The sequence below is a fragment of the Plecotus auritus genome (genome assembly GCF_963455305.1).
Source record: "Plecotus auritus genome assembly, chromosome: 3".
In the NCBI taxonomy this organism is placed as follows: Eukaryota; Metazoa; Chordata; class Mammalia; order Chiroptera; family Vespertilionidae; genus Plecotus; species Plecotus auritus.
In genome coordinates, this window is record NC_137772.1 from 195,863,469 (window position 1) to 195,883,293 (window position 19,825).

At 40.7% G+C, this 19,825-nt stretch overlaps 1 protein-coding gene across 4 annotated transcripts in view; it reads left to right on the forward strand.

The window, feature by feature from the left end:
* GYS2 (glycogen synthase 2) overlaps nucleotides 1-19,257 on the forward strand; it is a 46,889-nt gene extending 27,632 nt beyond the window's left edge. For 2 of the 4 annotated variants that reach the window (XM_080661329.1, XM_080661331.1), the window contains 5 exons: nucleotides 10,443-10,569; nucleotides 12,116-12,211; nucleotides 13,096-13,259; nucleotides 14,787-14,867; nucleotides 17,148-19,257. In XM_080661329.1, coding sequence (XP_080517455.1) covers nucleotides 10,443-10,569; nucleotides 12,116-12,211; nucleotides 13,096-13,259; nucleotides 14,787-14,867; nucleotides 17,148-17,369 — 690 coding nt within the window. In that variant the 3' untranslated portion in view covers nucleotides 17,370-19,257. The remainder of the gene's footprint in view (nucleotides 1-10,442; nucleotides 10,570-12,115; nucleotides 12,212-13,095; nucleotides 13,260-14,786; nucleotides 14,868-17,147) is intronic. The other 2 variants (XM_080661330.1, XM_080661332.1) reach the window with 1 other exon arrangement.
* The last annotated feature ends 568 nt before the right edge of the window (nucleotides 19,258-19,825 follow it).

Here is a 19,825-nt window from a genome sequence, read left to right on the forward strand (position 1 = left end):
TGATCACCTTACCATGTTGGAAGACAAAGTTGAATGAGTGGAGATTTAAGAGGAGAATTATAAGATGAAAAATCAGGGAAAGAAAGAAAGAGCAGAGAATTAGAAAAGGAAAATATTGCAGAAATCAAGCAGAAGAAATTCTCTAGCTGTTTATAAAATGTTCCATGCTGTGTTAGCCTTTTTCTTTCAAATATATTCTACACGCATACACATATGTACACACACACACACACACACATGCACACATGCATATATTGCCCTGTGCCATACAATTATGGGTGGTTTGTCTTTTCTCATTTGTGTTTCTGTATTTCCAAACTTTTCAACACTTAGCATACCTCTATAATAAATAGTCAGGCTACAAGTTTTCCCCTGGAAATGCAGGATTGTCTCTGCCAAGGATGCCCCTGCCTTTACGTGTTTCAGCCGGATTGGATCCACAGAGACTCATCACAGAGTATATTAACAGTAGCTTGGCCTCATTCTCATATAATTTACCCTCAATCGGTGCTTCTCATTCTATTTACTTGTATATGTAATTTTTGTCTCTCGGAAAGGAAACAAATAGTGGGGGCAAGAAAGCCTCTGATTTTTTTGTAGATTTCTGTTTTTCTTAGAACCTTTTATGTCCTAGCATATTTGTGGATCTTCCTCTGACAATACGTCTGTGCCTAGTACATGCTATGTGCAATAAATACAGATAGAAGTGAGGATGTGGGAGGGTGGAAAAGGAGAGATGAGGCTGGATTCCTTTGTTCTTGGGATGACTGTGACTTGAGGTCCCTTGAAGTTTTGAACAAAGTATACCTTGCTGATCTATTTTTGTTGTTGTTGTTGTTTTTAAAGTGTGATAACAGTGAGGCAACTTCCCAGAACTGGGCAGAACCTCATATAATGAACATACTAAACACTTTCATACCCCTGTGTCTTTGATGACTAATGTTATTCTCTCTTTCTGAAATACCCTTATCTCAGTCATTCTAGCTATTGCTTTGGGATCCAACCTAAAAGTCATCTCTTCCTTGCACTTTTCCTTACTATACACTCATCTACTCCAGACAGAACATATCTTTCCTTATCTGCATTCCTAAGCCTACTGAAATTAATGGAATGATCACATTGAAATATATATATAATATATACACTGAGTGGCCAGATTATTCTGCATTCTGATCATGTCTCATATTTTTTTCTGTTTTATCCTCCGAGAAGCAGACACTAATACAGGACTAGATATGAAAACGCTTGTTGGAAGAAATGTGTGAAGGATAACGAGGTGAGAGCATGAGCAGGCGGGGAGGTGCAGTCAGACACTGCAAAGAAAGCAGGAAGGAAGGGGCGCGGTAAGAAGAACCGCAGACTGCAGCCTATTTCTCAGTCTCAGCCTTTTTTTTATATATAGAAAGGAAAGTCAAATGTAATTAACAAAAAACTAGAATTCATAATGAGGAACAAATGCATGGAAATGTACACACAGAGCAGCACCAGGTAGTGACTCAAAAAGGGGAAAGCAGTGGACCGAGACAACTCAACATGGCTTGTCAGTCAGTGGGAAAAACACATACACGTGGGTGCATAAGTGCCCACAGAAAGGAACACAAAAACAGGTTTTCAAAGGCCAACCCAAATTCATCTTATCTTACAATGCTTCCTTTCTTAGTATAAAAAATGTCTTCGTGTGTGTGTTGAGGTTTGCTGTTGACTTCTTTTAAATACATTAATGTTACTACATACAACATTTTGCTGTATTTAGGAGCCTTTTCTTGATCTTTCACCTACCAAAACAGTTTCAAACAGATGGCAGCCTTATTCTATAAGCAGCTGGATGTGACCATTTTAATGGGGATTCATATGAATAGCAACAGGGATGCCCCAAACAAACGTTACCCATTAAAATAATCACCCACTGGGTAGATGTGGGTTGGCACCAGTACCCATGTCTGCCTGTCTATAGGCCAGGAGCAGCTGCTATGGTGGATCTGGAGTGGATGCAGTTGGGGCTGTCAGTCAAGGTCCCCAATCCAGGATATATCAGAGGAAATCTGAACAGCAAATTCAGGACGGCCTCATGTCTAAAGAAAGCAAAATACCAAGTCCTTAAAGACGGCACTCATACTGTCAGGCTTCAAATCTCTGCCACTTATTCAGTTTATAAGTTACTTAATCTGCTTGTACCTCAATTTTCTCATCTTTAAAATGATAATGTATGCCCGCATTCATAGAATTGTTGTGGGTTTAGAAAAGTAACAGATGTTGCATTTAGTACAATATTGGCACACAGGCAATGCCTAATGAAATTAGATTTTATTTGTACTTAGTCCAGTAGAAGATGGAAGATTTGTCTTTCCTGCAGGATTTGAAAAAATGTTTTATCAAAGAGATGACAAGTGAGCTAGATCTTGATCAGTGAGCAGGAGTTTATCTGCAAATTACAGGAAGGAGAGCTCACCCAGCAGAAGTAGATGAAAAGGCATAGAGATACAATAGCACATGGCTCACAAAGAGTGAATGGAGGAGGAAGTTCATCTCATACAAATTGTTTATTCAGTTAAACTCACCAATATTTTGAGATATTCATTTATATCATAAAGCAAACACACACATGCAAAAGAAATAAAAGAATAACCCTTCCTAACAATATATCCTCAAGGCGCTGAGATAAACTTTGGTCGGTTCAGAATTAGGTATTATGTTTTATTAATAACTAGAGGCCTGGTGCAGGAAATTCATGCACTGGGGGGGGGTGTCCCTCAGCCTGACCTGCGCCCTCTCACAGTCCAGGACCCCTCAGGGAATGTCCGACTGCTGGCTTAGGCCCCATCCTGCTGGCAGTCGGACATCCTCTCCTAGTTCAGGATCCCTCACTCCTTACTGCCCACCTGCTCGCTCCTTACCACTCTGCTCACTGCTCCTTAGTGGCAGGCTCCTTACTGCTCAGCTAGATGCTCCTTAGCACTGCCGCAGAGGCAGGAGAGGCTCCCACCACTGCCTCTGTGCTCACCAGCCATGAGCCCGGCTTCTGGCTGAGCAGCCGCTCCCCCTGTGGGAGTGCACTGACCACCAGGGGGAAGCTCCTGCGTTGGGCATCTGCCTCTGATGGTCAGTGTGCATCATAGCGACTGGTTGTTCCACTGTAATGGTTGCTTAGGCTTTTATTATATAGACTAGAGGCCCGGTGCACGAAATTCATGCATGGGTGGTGTGTCCCTCAGCCCAGCCTGCACCCTCTCCAATCTGGGACCCCTCGAGGGATGTCTGACTGCCCGTTTAGACCCAAGCCTACTGGGATCGGGCCTAAACGGGCAGTCAGACATCCCTCTCACAATCCAGGACTGCTGGCTCCAAACTACTCACCTGCCTGCCTTCCTGATTGCCCCTAACCGCTTCTGCCTGCCAGCCTGATCACCCTTAACCTCTCCCCTGCCAGCCTGATTGATGCCTAACTGCTCCCCTGCCAGCCTGTTTGCCCCCAACTTCCCTCCTCTGCCAGCCTGGTTTCTCCCAACTGCCCTCCCCTGCTGGCCATCTTGTGGCGACCATCTTGTATCCACATGGGGGGCAGGATCTTTGACCACATAGGGGCAGCCATCCTGTGTGTTGGAGTGACGGTCAATTTGCATATTACTCTTATTAGATAAGATAGAGGCCTGGTGCACGGGTGGGGGCCAGCTGGTTTGCCCTGAAGGGCGTCCTGGATCAGGGTGGGGGTTCCCTTGGGGCATGAGGTGGCCTGGGCAAGGGGCCTGTGGTGGTTTGCAGGCCAGCCACACCCCCCGGTGACCCAAGCAGAGGACCTGGTATCTGGGATTTATTTATCTTCTACAATTGAAACTTTGTAGCCTGGAGCAGAGCCAAGCCTCCTGCTTGCTCCATGGCTGCAGCCATTTTGTTGGGATTTATTTATCTTCTATAATTGAAACTTTGTAGCCTTGAGTGGAGGCCTGGGGTGGCCAGGGCATGTGGAAAGCTTGGCTTCCTCCATTGCTGGGGAAACCCAAGCCTCCTGCTCTCTCCGAGGCCGCAGCCATCTTGGTTGGGTTAATTTGCATACTCGCTCCTGATTGGCTGGTGGGCATGGCTTGTGGGTGTAGCAGAGTGATGGTTAATTTGCATATTACTCTTTTATTAAGTAGGATATCCTTTAAAAGCTTGACATTACTAGTATCTCAGGGTCTGTGCTAATAATATAAGTCCTATTTGATTGCCTGTATATTTATAGAACTCTATAGAGTAGTTCTTAACTCTCAGAGTGAACTGACAAGTTTTTATAGAAATGTGACCATTTGATTCAGGAAACGTTGCAGATTATTTTGACTTTGCATTTATCCTCTGTCAGCAGTGGGGTATAGGGAGAAAAGCCTAGACTGCAGATTCCAGGTCATCGCCCTGTACTGACGCTGTGAAAGTAACTCACTTCCTGGGAACTTACTTCCCTCCTAAGATAAATGCAGTCAAACAAATTTTAGTTCATTTGTTTTTCCCCTACTGATCCAGGCTTGCTAAAGCCAGGTGCCCTGCTGGGGGCTTTTGTATACAGGATCTCATTTAATCCCCTCCATAACCTTGGGCTGACTTCTAATATCCTTTCTTCCACCTTGGGCTCCTGCAATCGCCTGTTTTAGGGCCCAGAGCAGCTGTCTTCTTATTTTAGTCATTTGATTATTCTGTTTGGCTGGGAAAAAACAAACAAGCCATGGTGTTTTCATGTTCCAAAATGGGCTTTGGAGAGTACAAGTTTTCCTAAGTGTGGACATGCCAACTAGGCACAATGCCTTTTAATCCCCCTTTCCTCATATATGCCAAGAGAGTATAATGGGTTGTTGACTTGATGGTTGCCCAGACAGTCATATCTGTGTTTTTGGTCTCTTTTCCTAGTGTAATAATAGAAACTCAAATCATGCTTTCTAGAAAAAAATATCTTATCCATTTTTACTTTACCAATGTGCTATTCTTGTGATTGAATAAACCATTTTTATAGTACTGGTTTGGGACATTTACCATTTTATTTCCTCTTAAGTTTAACATATCTCCTATTTATGAATCTACTGATATATATAACTAATGCCTGTAAAGTCTTAGTTTCCTTACTTCTAAAATTAGGACATTGAGAATGTCTATTCTACTCATCTCACAATGTTGCAAAGAAAATTATTTATAATGTATAAACTATTATATACAACTAATGTTATCAGTATTGCTATATATCCAAATTAGGGGTTTTTTCAAAGTAATCTCTTTGGAAGAATATAGACTTATTCTGTGAATAAAAAGTGTCGTGTGCTTGTTAAAGTGAAGTTTCTTTTTCCTCTTTCTCTCTTTTCCTTTCCCTTCCAAACAATTCAGTTCGAAAGCCATTCGGTGGGGCAACACAAGGCAGGCGTCTACACTGACCGGTGGTCCAGAGAAAGGAGTCAGAGCCCAACCCTGGGGAAGGGCCACACAGTGGGGAGCGGCCCAGCTGTGGAGTCAGATGCAGTGAGGCGGTGTCTGCACTAGGGGAGTGGCTGTGGAAGGACATGAGTTAAATAAGTTAAATAGAGGGCAACTGTCTCAGTCCATTCGGGCTACTAGCAAAATATGACTGAATGGGTGGCTTATAAACCACAGACATTCATTTCAATTCTGTAAGCTAGGAGGTCCAAGACCAAGTTGCTAGTGTGGTTGAGTTCTTGTGAAGGCCCTCTTTCTGGTCCATAGATGGAGGCTTTTTACTGTGTCCTCACATGGGGGAAGGGGCCAGGGATCTCTCCCCCTTTTATAAGGCACTGCTATATATTATATATATTATTATATAAAAAATAATATAAACTGCTGGAGGCTAATTCCAGCAGGTCATAATTATGCAAGAAGTTCATCAGAAGGCTGATGGATCTTAGGGCTTCAGCAGGGCTGAAAATCTGCATATTATTATCTGCTGCTGGAATAGCTATAGGCATTTCCCCTAACCCAGTGGTTGGCAAACTGCGGCTCGCGAGCCACATGCGGCTCTTTGGCCCCTTGAGTGTGGCTCTTCCACAAAATACCACGTGCGGGCCCACATGTACAGTGTGATTGAAACTTCGTGGCCCATGCGCAGAAGTCGGTTTTCGGCTCTCAAAAGAATTTCAATCGTTGTGCTGTTGATATTTGGCTCTGTTGACTAATGAGTTTGCCGACCACTGCCCTAACCTGATAATCTTTTCCTGTTTATCAGCCTTTACCTGTTTGCATTCCTAAAGGGCCAATGTGTTTCCCAGCAAATAAAAAGCATGGGTCTGGACATTCGGAGAGCCCACTTCACTAGAAAGGGGAGCCTCCCCTGGCTCCCCCATGCCTCCCAAACTTGTATTTCATGTCTAGTCTCTTTATTCAATTTACGCGCAGCCCTTCTCCAGATTCCTGAACCCTTACAGCTGCGGAAAGATCCCAGCAATAAACATATATTAATTATATCTCATATTAAGTATATTATATTATACTATCATTAAATATTAATTATACTATTTAATTATATATTATATTATTGTATTATAAGACTACATATATGTATGATTCTAGCACTTTAAAATCAGATTTTATTTTAAATAATACTTAGGTGTATGAGTTAAGTCTGCTATTACAATCTAATAATAGTTCAGTGAGAACTTTAATAAAGAAGGAATAGGAGAATCCATTCATTCGGGGACCAGTTAGATAGCTATTCTATTCAACTTTCCATTTATAGCCATGCTGTCTTGTCTCCACCTTAGCTGAATGTTACAGGCCGTGCAGTCACAGAGCAGGTTCATACCAGTAGACAAAAGCCAATTGTTACATTTTGTGAACTAGTTTTAAACATAGCCATTGGTAAAAACTAAATTATATAAATGTAAAAATAAATTACAGTAAAAGAAAGGTAATGCTGAAAACCCATAGCATTCTAATTGTTTACCACATTTTACTATTACCTATGCCCTATGCCCTTGGGATTATTTATGACCCAGAGCAGTGAGATCTCGTTGGTAGCCTAAAATTGGCCATGGTGGAGTATTTATAGAGTGAAAAGAGGTGAACACTACACATCATGTCTTTATGTATTGATTGTATAGATTTAAGAAAGTGCTAGAGAAATGTTAATAATGCAGAAAAAACTAAAATGGGTGTTGTGTCTGCAGTCATTACATTGTGACACATAAATATAAGGAAATACTTTTCCATTATAAAAAATATCCAATACAACAAAGAAGTCACTCATGCCATTGATGAACCTGTGAAATTTTGAGATACATCTCTGTATTTCACTCTTCCTTTTGCTCCTTAACAAAGATATCAACCAACATTTATGTCAGAGCTATATTCAGTTAAAACCATAAGTCAGTAATGAATACAAGATTTTCTAAAAAATCAACAAAAGCATTATGTTATAATTAATTGATATAGAATTAACAATGAGAGAGAGGAAGAGAGAGAGCGAGAAACATTGTTCAGTTGCTTCCTGCCCGAGACTCAATCAGGGAAGGAACCCACAACCGGGATGTGTGCCCTGACAGGGAATTGAGCCCCTACCTTTTGGTGTATAGGACGATGCTCAAACCACTGAGCAACCACACTGGCCAGGGCTATGTGTTTTTTTAATGGACTTTATTTTTTAGAGTAGTTTTACATTCACAGAAAATTTAGCACAAAGTATAGAGAGTTCTCATGGGTCATCTTCCCCCAAGCATGCACAATTCCCCCCCTCCCCACCACACACACTATCAACATCCCCAACCACAGAGATACATTTGTTATGATGAACCTACATTGACACATCACTATCACCAAAGATCCATAGTTTACATTAGGATTCACTCCTGGTGTTGTACCTTCTATGTGTTTTGATTAGTGTATAATGACATGTATTCACCATTATAGTGTCACTAGAGGCCAGGTGCACGAATTTGTGCATGGGTGGGGTCCCTCGGCCTGGCCAGCAATTGAGGACGATCAGGGCCAATCAGAGCTAGCTGGCCAGGGGGAAGGACTACAGGAGGTTGGCTGGCCATGGGAGGTTGGCTGTGGGAGTGCACTGACCACCAGGGGGCAGCTCCTGCATTGAGCATGCATCATAGCTACCTGGAGGTCAGTGCACATCATAGCTACCAGCCAGCCAGTCGTTCATTCAACCGGTCCTAATGGTCACTTAGGCTTTTATATATATAGACTAGTAGCCCGGTGCACGAAATTTGTGCACATTAAAAGGGGATTAATTAGAGGAAATAATTTAATATTGTTATTTTCCCTTTCTCTATAATAGAAGTGTCAGAGATGAAAGAAAATTAGTAAAATGTATATGAAAACCTTCCTCCTGTCAGAGTCTGGGGCTCACCACGGGACCCAGAGTCAAGTTCCCGCCCACCCACATGCACCTCAAAATCGCGTGAGACCCAGTCCCGGCCGGTGGCACCCCCCCCCCTCATTGGGATAGATCCAGACCTGGCTAGTCCCACCCTTGTCAAGCCCCACTGGGCAGGGAACATAGCCTCATGTCTCCTAGCCCAGTGCCAGGATGGGGGGCATGGCCTGAGGTCCCCCAGCCCAGACCGAGGTGGGGTGGCGTGCCTTAAGGACCCCCATCAAGCCCCGCCAGGTGTGGGACATGACCTGAGATCTCCTGTCAAGCCCTGCTGGGTGGGGGGCATGGCCTGAGGTCCCCCGTCAAGCCCCGCCAGGTGGGAGGGGCGCAGCCTCACGTCTCCCGGTCTGGCACCGGGAGGGGGGAACAGCCTCAGGTCCCCTGTCAAGCCCCATCAGCAAGGGGGGTGCAGCCTCAGGTCCCCCCTGGGCAGGGGGTGCGGCCTGAGTTCCCTGGACCCAGCACTGGGGGTGCACCTTGAGGTCCTCTGTCAAGCCCTGCCAGGCAGGGAGGCGCAGCCTCAGGTCCCCTGGCTCAGTGATGGGGCGGGGGTGTGGCCTGAGGTCCCCCCGCCTGGTGCCGGGGTGGGGGCGCAGCCTGAAGTCCCCTGTCAAGCCCCACCTGGTGGGGGGGCATGGCCTGAGGTCCCCCAGCCTGGCGCTGGGGCTGGGGGAGCAGCTTGAGGTCCCCTAGCCCAGCACCAGGATGGGAAGCACACCTTGAGGTCCCCTGTCAAGCCCCACAGGGGTGGGGGAGGGCGTAGCCTCAGGTCCCTGCTGATTGCTTGTTAAGGCTCCTTATGGGAACTTGGCCTCAGCTGTGGGTGCAGCCATCTTTGTGATGGAGTGATGGTTAATTAGCATATTCCCTCTTTATTAGATAGGATACTATGTATAGGATAGTTCACTGCCCTAAAAATCCTCTGTGCACTATCTATTTCTCCCTTCCTCTCAACCCCTGCTAACCACTGATGTTTTTACTGTCTGTATGGTTTTGCCTTTTCTAGAGTGTCATATAGTTGGAAACATGCAGTATGTGACCTTTCAAATTAGCTTCGTTCACTTAGTAATATGCATTTAAGTTTTTCATGGCTTGATAGCACATCTTCCATCATCTGGATGTACCACAGTTTATTAATCCTTTCACCTACTTAAGAACATCTTGGTTGCTTCTAAGTTTTAACAATTATGAATACATTTGATAATAGACATCTGTGTGCAGATTTTTTGCATGTACATTTTTATAGTTTGGAAATTGTATACTATAATGATATCTTTTTATCAGTAAAATTGACAATAAACTTATGTACAAATACATATTTATACTTCTGATTTTTGGTGTTTGAACATTTACCAGCACACCACTGCTTAAAGGCTGTGGTAAACACTGGCTTTTCCTCTGAGTGAAATAGGAGGCTGCTGAAGGATTTTGAGCAGGGGAGTGGCTGACATTTTTAAAGGTTTATTCTGTGTTGTATTAAGACCTTAGTGAAATAGAAGCATAATGATCTCTGAATGCATAATAATCTGGCCACTCAGTATATACACACACACACACACACACACGTGTGTGTGTGTGTGTGTGTGTGTGTGTGTGTGTGTATGTGTATATATATATTTAAAGGCCCAGTGCATGAATTCGTGCATGGGTGGGTCCGGCCAGCCTGGCCAGGGGGAGGGGACATGGGCGGTTGGCCGGCCTGCCTGTTGGTCGAACTCCTGGTCAAGGGGACAATTTGCATATTAACCGTTTATTATATAGGATATACACTGAGTGGCCAGATTATTATGCGTTCAGAGATCATAATAATCTGGCCACTCAGTGTAGTTTAGCATGAGAACAACGATGGCATGCAAACTCCCTATCCTCCAGTCTAGGCCTTGGAGTCTGAGGGAAAGACAGTCCACAGAGTAGATCCTGACACAGAATGCTGAGAACAGAAAAGGAGCCCCAGGCTTTTTTCTCCCCTGAATTTAGAACACAAGGATTTTATAGTATTATAATAACCAAACTGTAGGCCTTTTTTTTTTTTTTTTTGGCTTTAATTTTTTTCTCCCTATTTTTTCTCATCAGAATTTTCCTTTTTTAGGTGATTTTGCACCCGGAGTTCCTATCCTCCACCAGCCCCTTGTTACCCATGGATTATGAAGAGTTCGTCAGAGGTTGTCACCTTGGAGTATTTCCGTCATACTATGAACCGTGGGGTTATACGCCAGGTATGTGACATGTATAGATGTGGAATGTCTGGGAATTTATTTCATACATATATGTGTGATATTCCAAGTTGACATTTAATTTACTATTGGGTAGAGAAGCACAAAACCAAAGCTTAAGTGACTGAGGGAATGTGGGAGATCACTAATATCGGGTAAAGAAAATGATTTATAACTCATGGCAGACTTTCCAGAAAAATGCCGCTTTACAGGACAAAGTTAAACTTAACCTGAAATGATAGAGGAGTTACATCTAGTTTTTAAGGTGTTATAAAACATAATTAGATGAAAGAAACAGTTTGGGAAATACTTCATAGTGAATGAGTCATTCTGTTTTGAATTAACCCAAGGAAGTTGGCCCCTTCTCATCAGACCTATAATTACAGGAATAATGAAACCTCTGGTGCTATAAGGTTGGTGTTAGCATATAAGATAAATCTCTAATTTTTTAAAAGAATAATCGCTTTATGTGATATTAACTCTAATTCACTCCAGAAAGTATTCATTAAAATTTGTGCTTTGAGAAAGCATAATGAATATAAATGCTTATTTCATTAAATTCACTGAGTGAACATATACTGAGCTTACATGGAAACCTGGCATTTTACTACATGTGTGTTAATGAGTACTTAATAAAAATAAGGATCTGTTAAGTTTCATATAATTATAGGCACAATTTTTCTAGGGAGGAGTTCCTGAGTTTTTATCAGATTCTCAAATGGCTCAATAATCCCATTCCACCTACCCCTCCCTATCCTAAATTAGGAAACCACTGCTCTCTAGAGATAAATCAAGAGGAAATATTTGCAGAGTAGGAGAAAGGGCCACTGTTTAAATTGTGTTACTTCATGGGTAATGGGGAAATCTCTCTTTTTTTTTTTTTATCCAACCCCACTAGCCAACCAAGAGTTATTCCACAATCAAATACAATGTCTTTGTTAAAAATGCAGCTATCCCTGAGAGTGGTAATATTTGCCAGACATATCTTATATTTTCTGAAAAACAAAAACAAAAACAAAACAAAAAACAAACAAATTTTGACCAGAAGGTGAGAGAGGACTGAGAGAGACAATGGGTTCACTGAGCACCTGAGAAAGTGGAAGGGATTTGTGTGGAGGAAGATTTCAAAAACATGTCCAAAATATTAACCTACCCCATTAACTTGCCAAATACGTAGAAATGGAGTGAAAAGCAAAACTAGTACTGAGAGAGGCAGTATAGGGTAGCCGTTCCCAGCAAGGTCTCTGGAGTTGGGCACATGGCTGGAAATCCTACCTCTCCCCCGTCCTTTGGCTTTGTTAATTTGGGCAAGCTATTTAACTTTTCTGTGCCTTAATTTCCTCATCTGTAAGATGGAAATAATGGTAGCCTCACTTCACATGGTCGTTGAGAAGATTAAATGAGTTAATACATGTAAAGAGCTTCGTACTGAGCCTGGCACAAAGTAAATATTGCTATTACTAGATAGATGGGGGCTTTTTTCTCCCCTGCGTGCATAAGAGGACAGTGGAGCTGGTTTCAGCCAAGCCTTTGTCTGTCTCCCTGGCAGCCGAGTGCACTGTGATGGGTATCCCCAGTGTGACAACCAACCTCTCCGGCTTTGGCTGTTTCATGCAGGAGCATGTGGCTGATCCTACTGCCTACGGTGAGATTTTTCATCATTAACCCAATCCAGAGAGAAATGACACTTAACCAAACAAAGGGCAGGGTCTTTACAGAGTCTAACTCTAAACCGAACCTGATTAAATGAATGTTTACAGTTTTTTTGTTCAATAAAATATTTTAATTATGTCATCTATAGAAAGGATAAAAATGCTATTAATATTTAACACATTGTCCAAAATACAAACTACAAAAGGAGTTAAATGAACAAATGAAGTTGAAACAGAAAAAAAATGCAAAAGTGTTAAACTTAGATAAATGTGCCCTTTACCTTTTTTTTTTTTTTTTTCCTGAACTGGTTTGGCCCTCTACTATCTAGAAGATATTACAGTAACTTATGGTCTTAGAGGTGATATTACAAGAACTATATTGGTCACCATAATTATTTAAAAGATCCATGCCAAGTTAGCAAAATTCACTTGCACTATTTAAGATGGCTGGAGAATTTGCCTATCACCATCTCTGTGTCCATGTTGCCTAGCAACAAGCCAAGTTCCAATGGGTGGATCCTCTGCCTACACATTGACAATTCCCTGGTCCTGCACATGGAACACTGGGGAGTCTAAAAACCCCATAGATTCTGGCTAGTGAGAAGCCCAGGGAGAATCACCGATTCAGGGTACCCCTATATTGCCAGATGTTTGTGTGTTTTTTCTTATTATTTTGTTGGCTGCATGTTGGTGACAGTTATAAACGTTAGGAGATGAAAGATACACAGCCTTGGAAGGGAAAAGATAAAGTAGAGGCAATGGGGAGCTGGGAAATAGATAATTCATGTGATCTACCATAGAACCTAAGAAATGGGAGAAGAAATGCTCTAAGGTGAACCCTACTTTTTACCTGTGCATTGGCTTTTGTGCCCCTCAGGTATTTACATTGTTGACAGGCGGTTCCGCTCTCCGGATGATTCTTGCAATCAGCTGACTAAGTTTCTCTATGGATTTTGCAAACAGTCACGTCGCCAAAGAATTATCCAGAGGAACCGAACTGAGAGGCTCTCAGATCTTCTGGACTGGAGATACTTAGGCAGAGTAAGCAAATTTGTGATCAACACAGAGGACCCCTTTAAAAATTCCACTGGACCACAAATGTATTGATCCTACGCATAATCTGTAAAGTCAACTAGGTATCATAATTGTTAAAACCTCAGTGACTTTTCATGTACTTTTTTTACATATTATGAATTTGCAAAATCCTAAACTCAATTCTTCACATTTCATCCGAGCCTATAACAGCCATTCCATCAAAATCTAACACTGATTTTTACTAGTCATTCTATTGTCATTGCTTAACTTGATACATTACAGGTAAGAAGAAATATTTAATGAAGATGAGAAAAACAAGAGAAGATCCCTACTTTGTTTCACTCTAAGAGATAATCTGATTTTATTCCTCAGCTCAGGGCTTATGGGAATAATATTGTTTTTCAAAATGACAAGAGCAGAGGGAAACACCTTCTTTCATGAAGTAGGTTTATAAATACTCAGACGCTCATATATCTTAGCACTGGATAATTTAGTAAAAGATGAACTGACTTTGCCTTTGCATATTGTATATGCTTAGATACTGCTAAACTTCCCCAGACAAATGATAGATGCTGCCATTTGCAGAGTGCTCATTACAACCCTGGGTGATTCATTTTATTGTCTTCATTTTATAATGAAAGCAGAAAGATAAGGCTCTTAGGCAGTGATTTTCAACCTTTTTCATCTAGCGGCACACATAAACTAATTACAAAAATTCTGCAGCAAAAAGTATATTTTTTTGTCAATCAGACAAAAAGCATAGGTATAATTTTGATTTATTCACAAACTGGATGACTATTGTTGTGTTGGCTGTTCTCATTTTTTTCATTTAACAATCTAAGGGGAAAGAGGTCAGTGCCCTTGACTAAATAGTTAGATATTGCATGTTTTAAAAATTCTTGCAGCACACCAGTTGAAAATTGCTGCTCTTAGGACTTACATTTCTTACCTATGGTCGAAAGTGGGATTTAAGTTTAGTTTGTCTGATTATTCGGGTCTCATCATTTCCCCCCACACATACTGCTTCTCTGTAGAATGAACCCAGTGTTTTCAGTCCCCTTAGCACTAATTCGAAGTTCAGCAAGGCCAGTCTGGCTTTTCCCTCCCATGTTTTGTAGCATTTCTTTTTTTAAAAAAATGTTTTTATTGATTTTTAGAGAGGGAGCAAGGGAAAAGGATAGAGAGATGGAAACATTGATGAGAGAGAAACTTCATCAACTGGCTGCCTCCTGCATGCCCCCTACCAGGATCGAGCCCTGACCAGGAATCAAACTGGTGACCTCTTGGTTCCTGGGTTGACACTCAGTCACAGAGCCACCCCAGCTGGGCTGTAGTGTTTCTTTACCTAGTCATTGATAATAAGAAAACTATAAGCTGTCATTTTTTTTTCTGATTTTCAAACTTAGAATGAATAGAATCTGTCACTTAAAAATATATATATTTCATAACTAAAAGAAAAACATTTTACGTAATAACTTGGTTGTTGAACTATATAGATTTTTTTTTAATCTGCGAATTGGTCTTCTATCATAGTATTACCAGCATGCCAGGCACCTGACATTAAGCAGAGCGTTTCCAGATAAATTCCATGTGGAATCTACATCACCACCAACGGTAAGTATCCTATGTACGATTTGTTGGTGTTGAAAGCTAAATTTCTTATTTACAGTAAGTCCTAACAATACCTTTTAATTTGGAAGAAGCTACGTACACAGACGACTATAGTTTTTCATAGTGCCGCATCAAAGCAAAGAATAGAGGAACTGACAAATCAGACCAACTTGAAGCCCTCGATTCAGAGGTAGCCTCATGTGTAAGATGAGCAGACAGTCAGCTAACTCACATCATTAGAGAAGCACCTCCACATGAAATCTCTCTCAGCCTTCCTGCTCGAAACCACTGCATTAGACATCCATTCTTTTGAGCGTTGTTCAAAAATAAAGTAGCCTGCGTTCACAGGAAGTTGATTTGCTATACAAGGAAGTGTTTAAATGGAGGGTGACTGCTTGGCAAGAGTAGTATAGACCGAATTCAAGCACCACAGGAGGGATTGGACAGGATGGACATTTATGTTCCATTCAGCAGTGTCTACCAGGGAGTCTTCAAAAGTCCAACTAGACACTATATTTATGGGACAACATAAGCTGCTTAGCATCAGATTCACTTAGAAGGATGTAAGATAGGAAACACTGTTTGAAGCAGGCAGTATCGATATTTCTCTTCAGTGGGATTGTCCTTAGAGTAGTCTACATAGTAGTCAAAGAACTAAACTTCTTTGTCCCCCTCAGGTGATAGTTTAGGTGCAAGAAGATGAGAACCATACCATTGGGTATGAGATACAGCTTAGCTTCTGTGACTCACAGGAGCCAATATCTCGTGTAAATTTCCATGGTCTCTGCAAAAATATGCCCACTTATAAGACTCATCAAATTCACAGATTCTCCAAAGCTAAGGACCCTCATTTAATATTTATAGATCCTCCAAGTTCAGTGTTAACTTCTCAATCAAGGATCCCTTTACCATAAACAATTGTGTCTACTAATACAATTTATATCCCACCTATATTAGGTGTCCAGAACAGACCTAGAACGTTAACACAGGTAAAATTTGCCTACAGAGAAGGAGAAAGGGTTTTATAAATCCCTCAATCTGGAAATTTCACTCCCATGTTCATGATTTTAAAAGAATAAGTGCTTATCTTTTTTTAGAGGTGGAAGGTAATTCAGCTATATTCATCCACTAATCTACTTATTCAGCTATTAAGTATTGAGCATTTCCTCTGAGTCAAGTCCTAAGTGCAAGACTCAGCTGTTTTTCTGTGTTGCTTTCAGATGGAGTGTTGAAATGTGAAATGACTGTACAAGTATGACATCATAATACTGTATAAAAGTAGTTGACATACAGTAATGTACTGTGATAGTTTTATACATTTGTCTCCCATTCAAGCATGTACACTCCTAGAGGGCAGGGATCATGTTTTTTTTCATTCGTTTTCTCAGTGCCATTATTATGCCTGACCCATATTTGGTGCTAAATATTTGTTTATAAAATGAGTTATCTCAATGAATCTTAGGTGGAAGGACAATTTGATTAAAACCTAGTGATACTTTCTCATTAACTGAACTAAAAATAGCTGGTGAAATTTCAGAGTTAGCTCAGGGGCCCGTTTCCAGGATTCTTTGTAGTGGTGGCTGCCCATGTCCTGCAATTTCATGGAGCAAATCTAAAGGATGACATAGAGACTAACACGATCAGCAGTGAAATGTAACAGTTGAGATTAAAAGTTCTGGAGAGATTCTCAGGCTGGTACAAATCTTTGCTCTACCACATGTGCTATATGACCTTGGGCAAGTCATTTGGCCTCTCTAACCCTTAATTTTCTTCTGTAAACGTGGAAAACAAATTTATTGGAGTGTTGTTACAAAGATTAAATACAATAACATATATATAGTATCTGCCACAAGTCAATGATTAATAAAACTATTTATTTAATGAATCTCTCTTGAGCTTGTTGGTACCAGAATCAAAATTAGTTGCCCCTTGCCCAACCAATGTGGCTCAGTGGTTGAGCATCAACCCATGAACCAGGGGGTCACCATTCAATTCCCAATCAGGGCACATGCCCAGGTTTCTGGCTTGATCCCTAGTAGGGGGGTGTGTAGGAGGCAATCAGTCGATGATTCTTTTTCATCATTGATGTTTCTATCTCTCCCTCTCCCTTCCTAACTCTGAACTCAATTAAAAAAAAAGAATTCATTAAAAAAATTAATAGCTCCTGAACAGACCACAAAAAATATCCAACTATGTTTTTTATAAAATGCACATGCAAAATGTTTACATACTGGAAAATTAAGAAGTTGTTTAATGTTTGTATCTTATTTTTGTCTTTGGCAGACAGAGGGATTTAAATACCCCAGGCCTTCCTCAGTACCACCTTCTCCTACAGGGTCTCAGGTCTCCAGTCCTCAGAGCAGTGATGTGGAAGATGAAGATGAAGATGAGAGATACAATGAGGAAGAGGAGGCGGAAAGGGATCGGTTAAATATTAAGTCACCATTTTCTCTGGGTCAGGTTCCTTATGGGAAGAAAAAGCTGCATGGTGAATATAAGAACTGAATTCCACCCTGGTGAAACAGAGCTCCTTTAGTGAGAGCATAGTAAGAATGATTATTTAAAACAATGAAAATGCCACCAGTTTCATTTCCTTCTTCTAAGAATCACAATGGGATTTATTGCCCCTAAAAAGTGGAGACTAAGTGAATAGCAATTTTATAATTTAAAATAAAAGCCAAGCTATTTTCTTAAATTCCTTTTCCTCCAGTAAATTTAGACATGAGGAAGAGTGTTAATTAAAGAAGGAAGACTGGAAGTGTTTTTTAAATGGTTAATTTAAGCAATAGTAATTTTTACTAGTATTTTTAAAATTATCAGCACCATAAGCCTTTGCTTATTATTTATACAGCTTCCATACTTACCAAACAGGTCTCTCATCCCCCTTCACCACCCCAAAAGATTCTGTTCTCAGCCATGAATGTGCACTACCTACATATTTTAAATAACTCGTTCTTAAATGATTATTTTCATTTTCACATGAGTCAGAAACATGAATTTATATCTAGCTTTGCAGGCAATCAAAACCCATAATACAGTAGTTATCCTAAATCCAGATATTGATACATATTCATGCATATTTACAAGGGCACTTCTCAAATTAATGATTGGAAGATGTTACCACCTGTACTGTAGCATCTGACTATAACAATTTTTTTATTGATTAAAAGAAAAACTTATTTGAAAAGTTCTTCAATCATCCACAGATGATAATTTGTTAAATCCAAATGAATAAATTTATCAATATTTAAAGATTTAACTTTCATTGGTAATGTTTTGTTTAAAATTCTTTCAGACATTTAAATAAGATAACATGTATAAAGCATCTGCTACCTAATAGTGCCTTCCAAAGGACAAAATTTTTAAATATCTTTTAAAAATAACAAAAAGAAAATTTATAGTCTACTTTATAACAAGGACAGTGTCTCTAACACATTCATGCTGTGCATAGAGAGACCTTGTTGAATGTAATTAAGCATCTTTATGTTTAAAATGTAACTAAATCTAAATTGGCAAAAACAAATCTACACTCGCTCTTGGATTGTTTTTTTTTTTTCACAACTGAGTGTTGTTACTGAGTATTATTTACATCACAGTGAATACCTTGGTTGGTATCTCAGTTGATTTATGTCAGTGGTTGGCAAACTGCGGCTCGCGAGCCACATGCGGCTCTTTGGCCCCTTGAGTGTGGCTCTTCCACAAAATACCACGGCCTGGGCGAGTCTATTTTGAAGAAGTGGCGTTAGAATAAGTTTAAGTTTAAAAAAATTGGCTCTCAAAAGAAATTTCAATCGTTGTACGGTTGATATTTGGCTCTGTTGACTAATGAGTTTGCCGACCACTGATCTAGGTCAACTGAGGCTCTAAAAACGTTTTGGTTTTCTCAGTGCTATAATGTTGATAGCAACAGGGGAAGAATAACAATGATGGTGGGTCAGATAGTTCAAGACCAGCTAGCAACCATAATCCAGCTCTCCCATTGCCCCATTGTCAGGAAAAAGTAGAACAGTAGATACAAACAACAAATCAGGCCAAAATGGAAGACAGCTGCAAGCTCACCTCATGTAGAGGTTCAGAAAAAAAGGGCAATAAATTACCTAAAGCCCAACCCTTGAATAATGCCTCATGGATGCCAATTAATTCAGTGTCTGCAGAGCAGTTTGGAAGGTCTGCATGGAAGATAGAAAAATATGAGATGGACTTGTATTACAATACTAATGCTCTTTTGCTGAAGTACCAGAAAGATCTCATGATAAAAAGGAGTTTCACTATTAAATAACCATAAAAATATATCCCTGGTAAAGTGACATGCTGTATGTATTCAAATGTTACTCTTGATTGGTAATTGGTTGGGTCACTTATGAGCTATATAATAAAATACGTTCATAATATAAAACTTCCAAATTCAAGTGCTTTTTACAAAATGAAAGACGAGTCCTCTGATTAGAAATGAGTACAAATGAGAGTACACATGGAAATTAACTGATTTGCAAACACCTGGTTTTGAGTGGCATGTGTCAGGGTCAGAGTTTCTACCCTGCACCAGACCCTCTGTTCAGACAGCTGCTGCCACTTGATTCCTTCCCCTAATCCCAATAATTTATTGTCCTTTCCCCAAGATTAATAAACCCTGGTGATGAGGAGCAAACAGGACTTTTAGATGATTCTGTGTCTAGCACAGTGCCCAATACACAGTAGGTGCATAAATGAAGAGTCTTATTGGGAGAAAGAGGTACAAAAACGATGCTTTTAAAGAATGTAGGTATTCAGCAGGTGGAGGACAGGAACTATAGAAAGTAGTTTGTGTGTGCTGGACCAGCTGACAGCAAGACATTTTCTTCGCATTGTGCCACACTTCCTTCCATGGTCAGAGTTAGGGTTAACAGAGCTGGTTTTACACACATAGACGAGAATATAAAATATTACAAGTGCAATACTATTAGTTTTCCAGGGCACAGGGG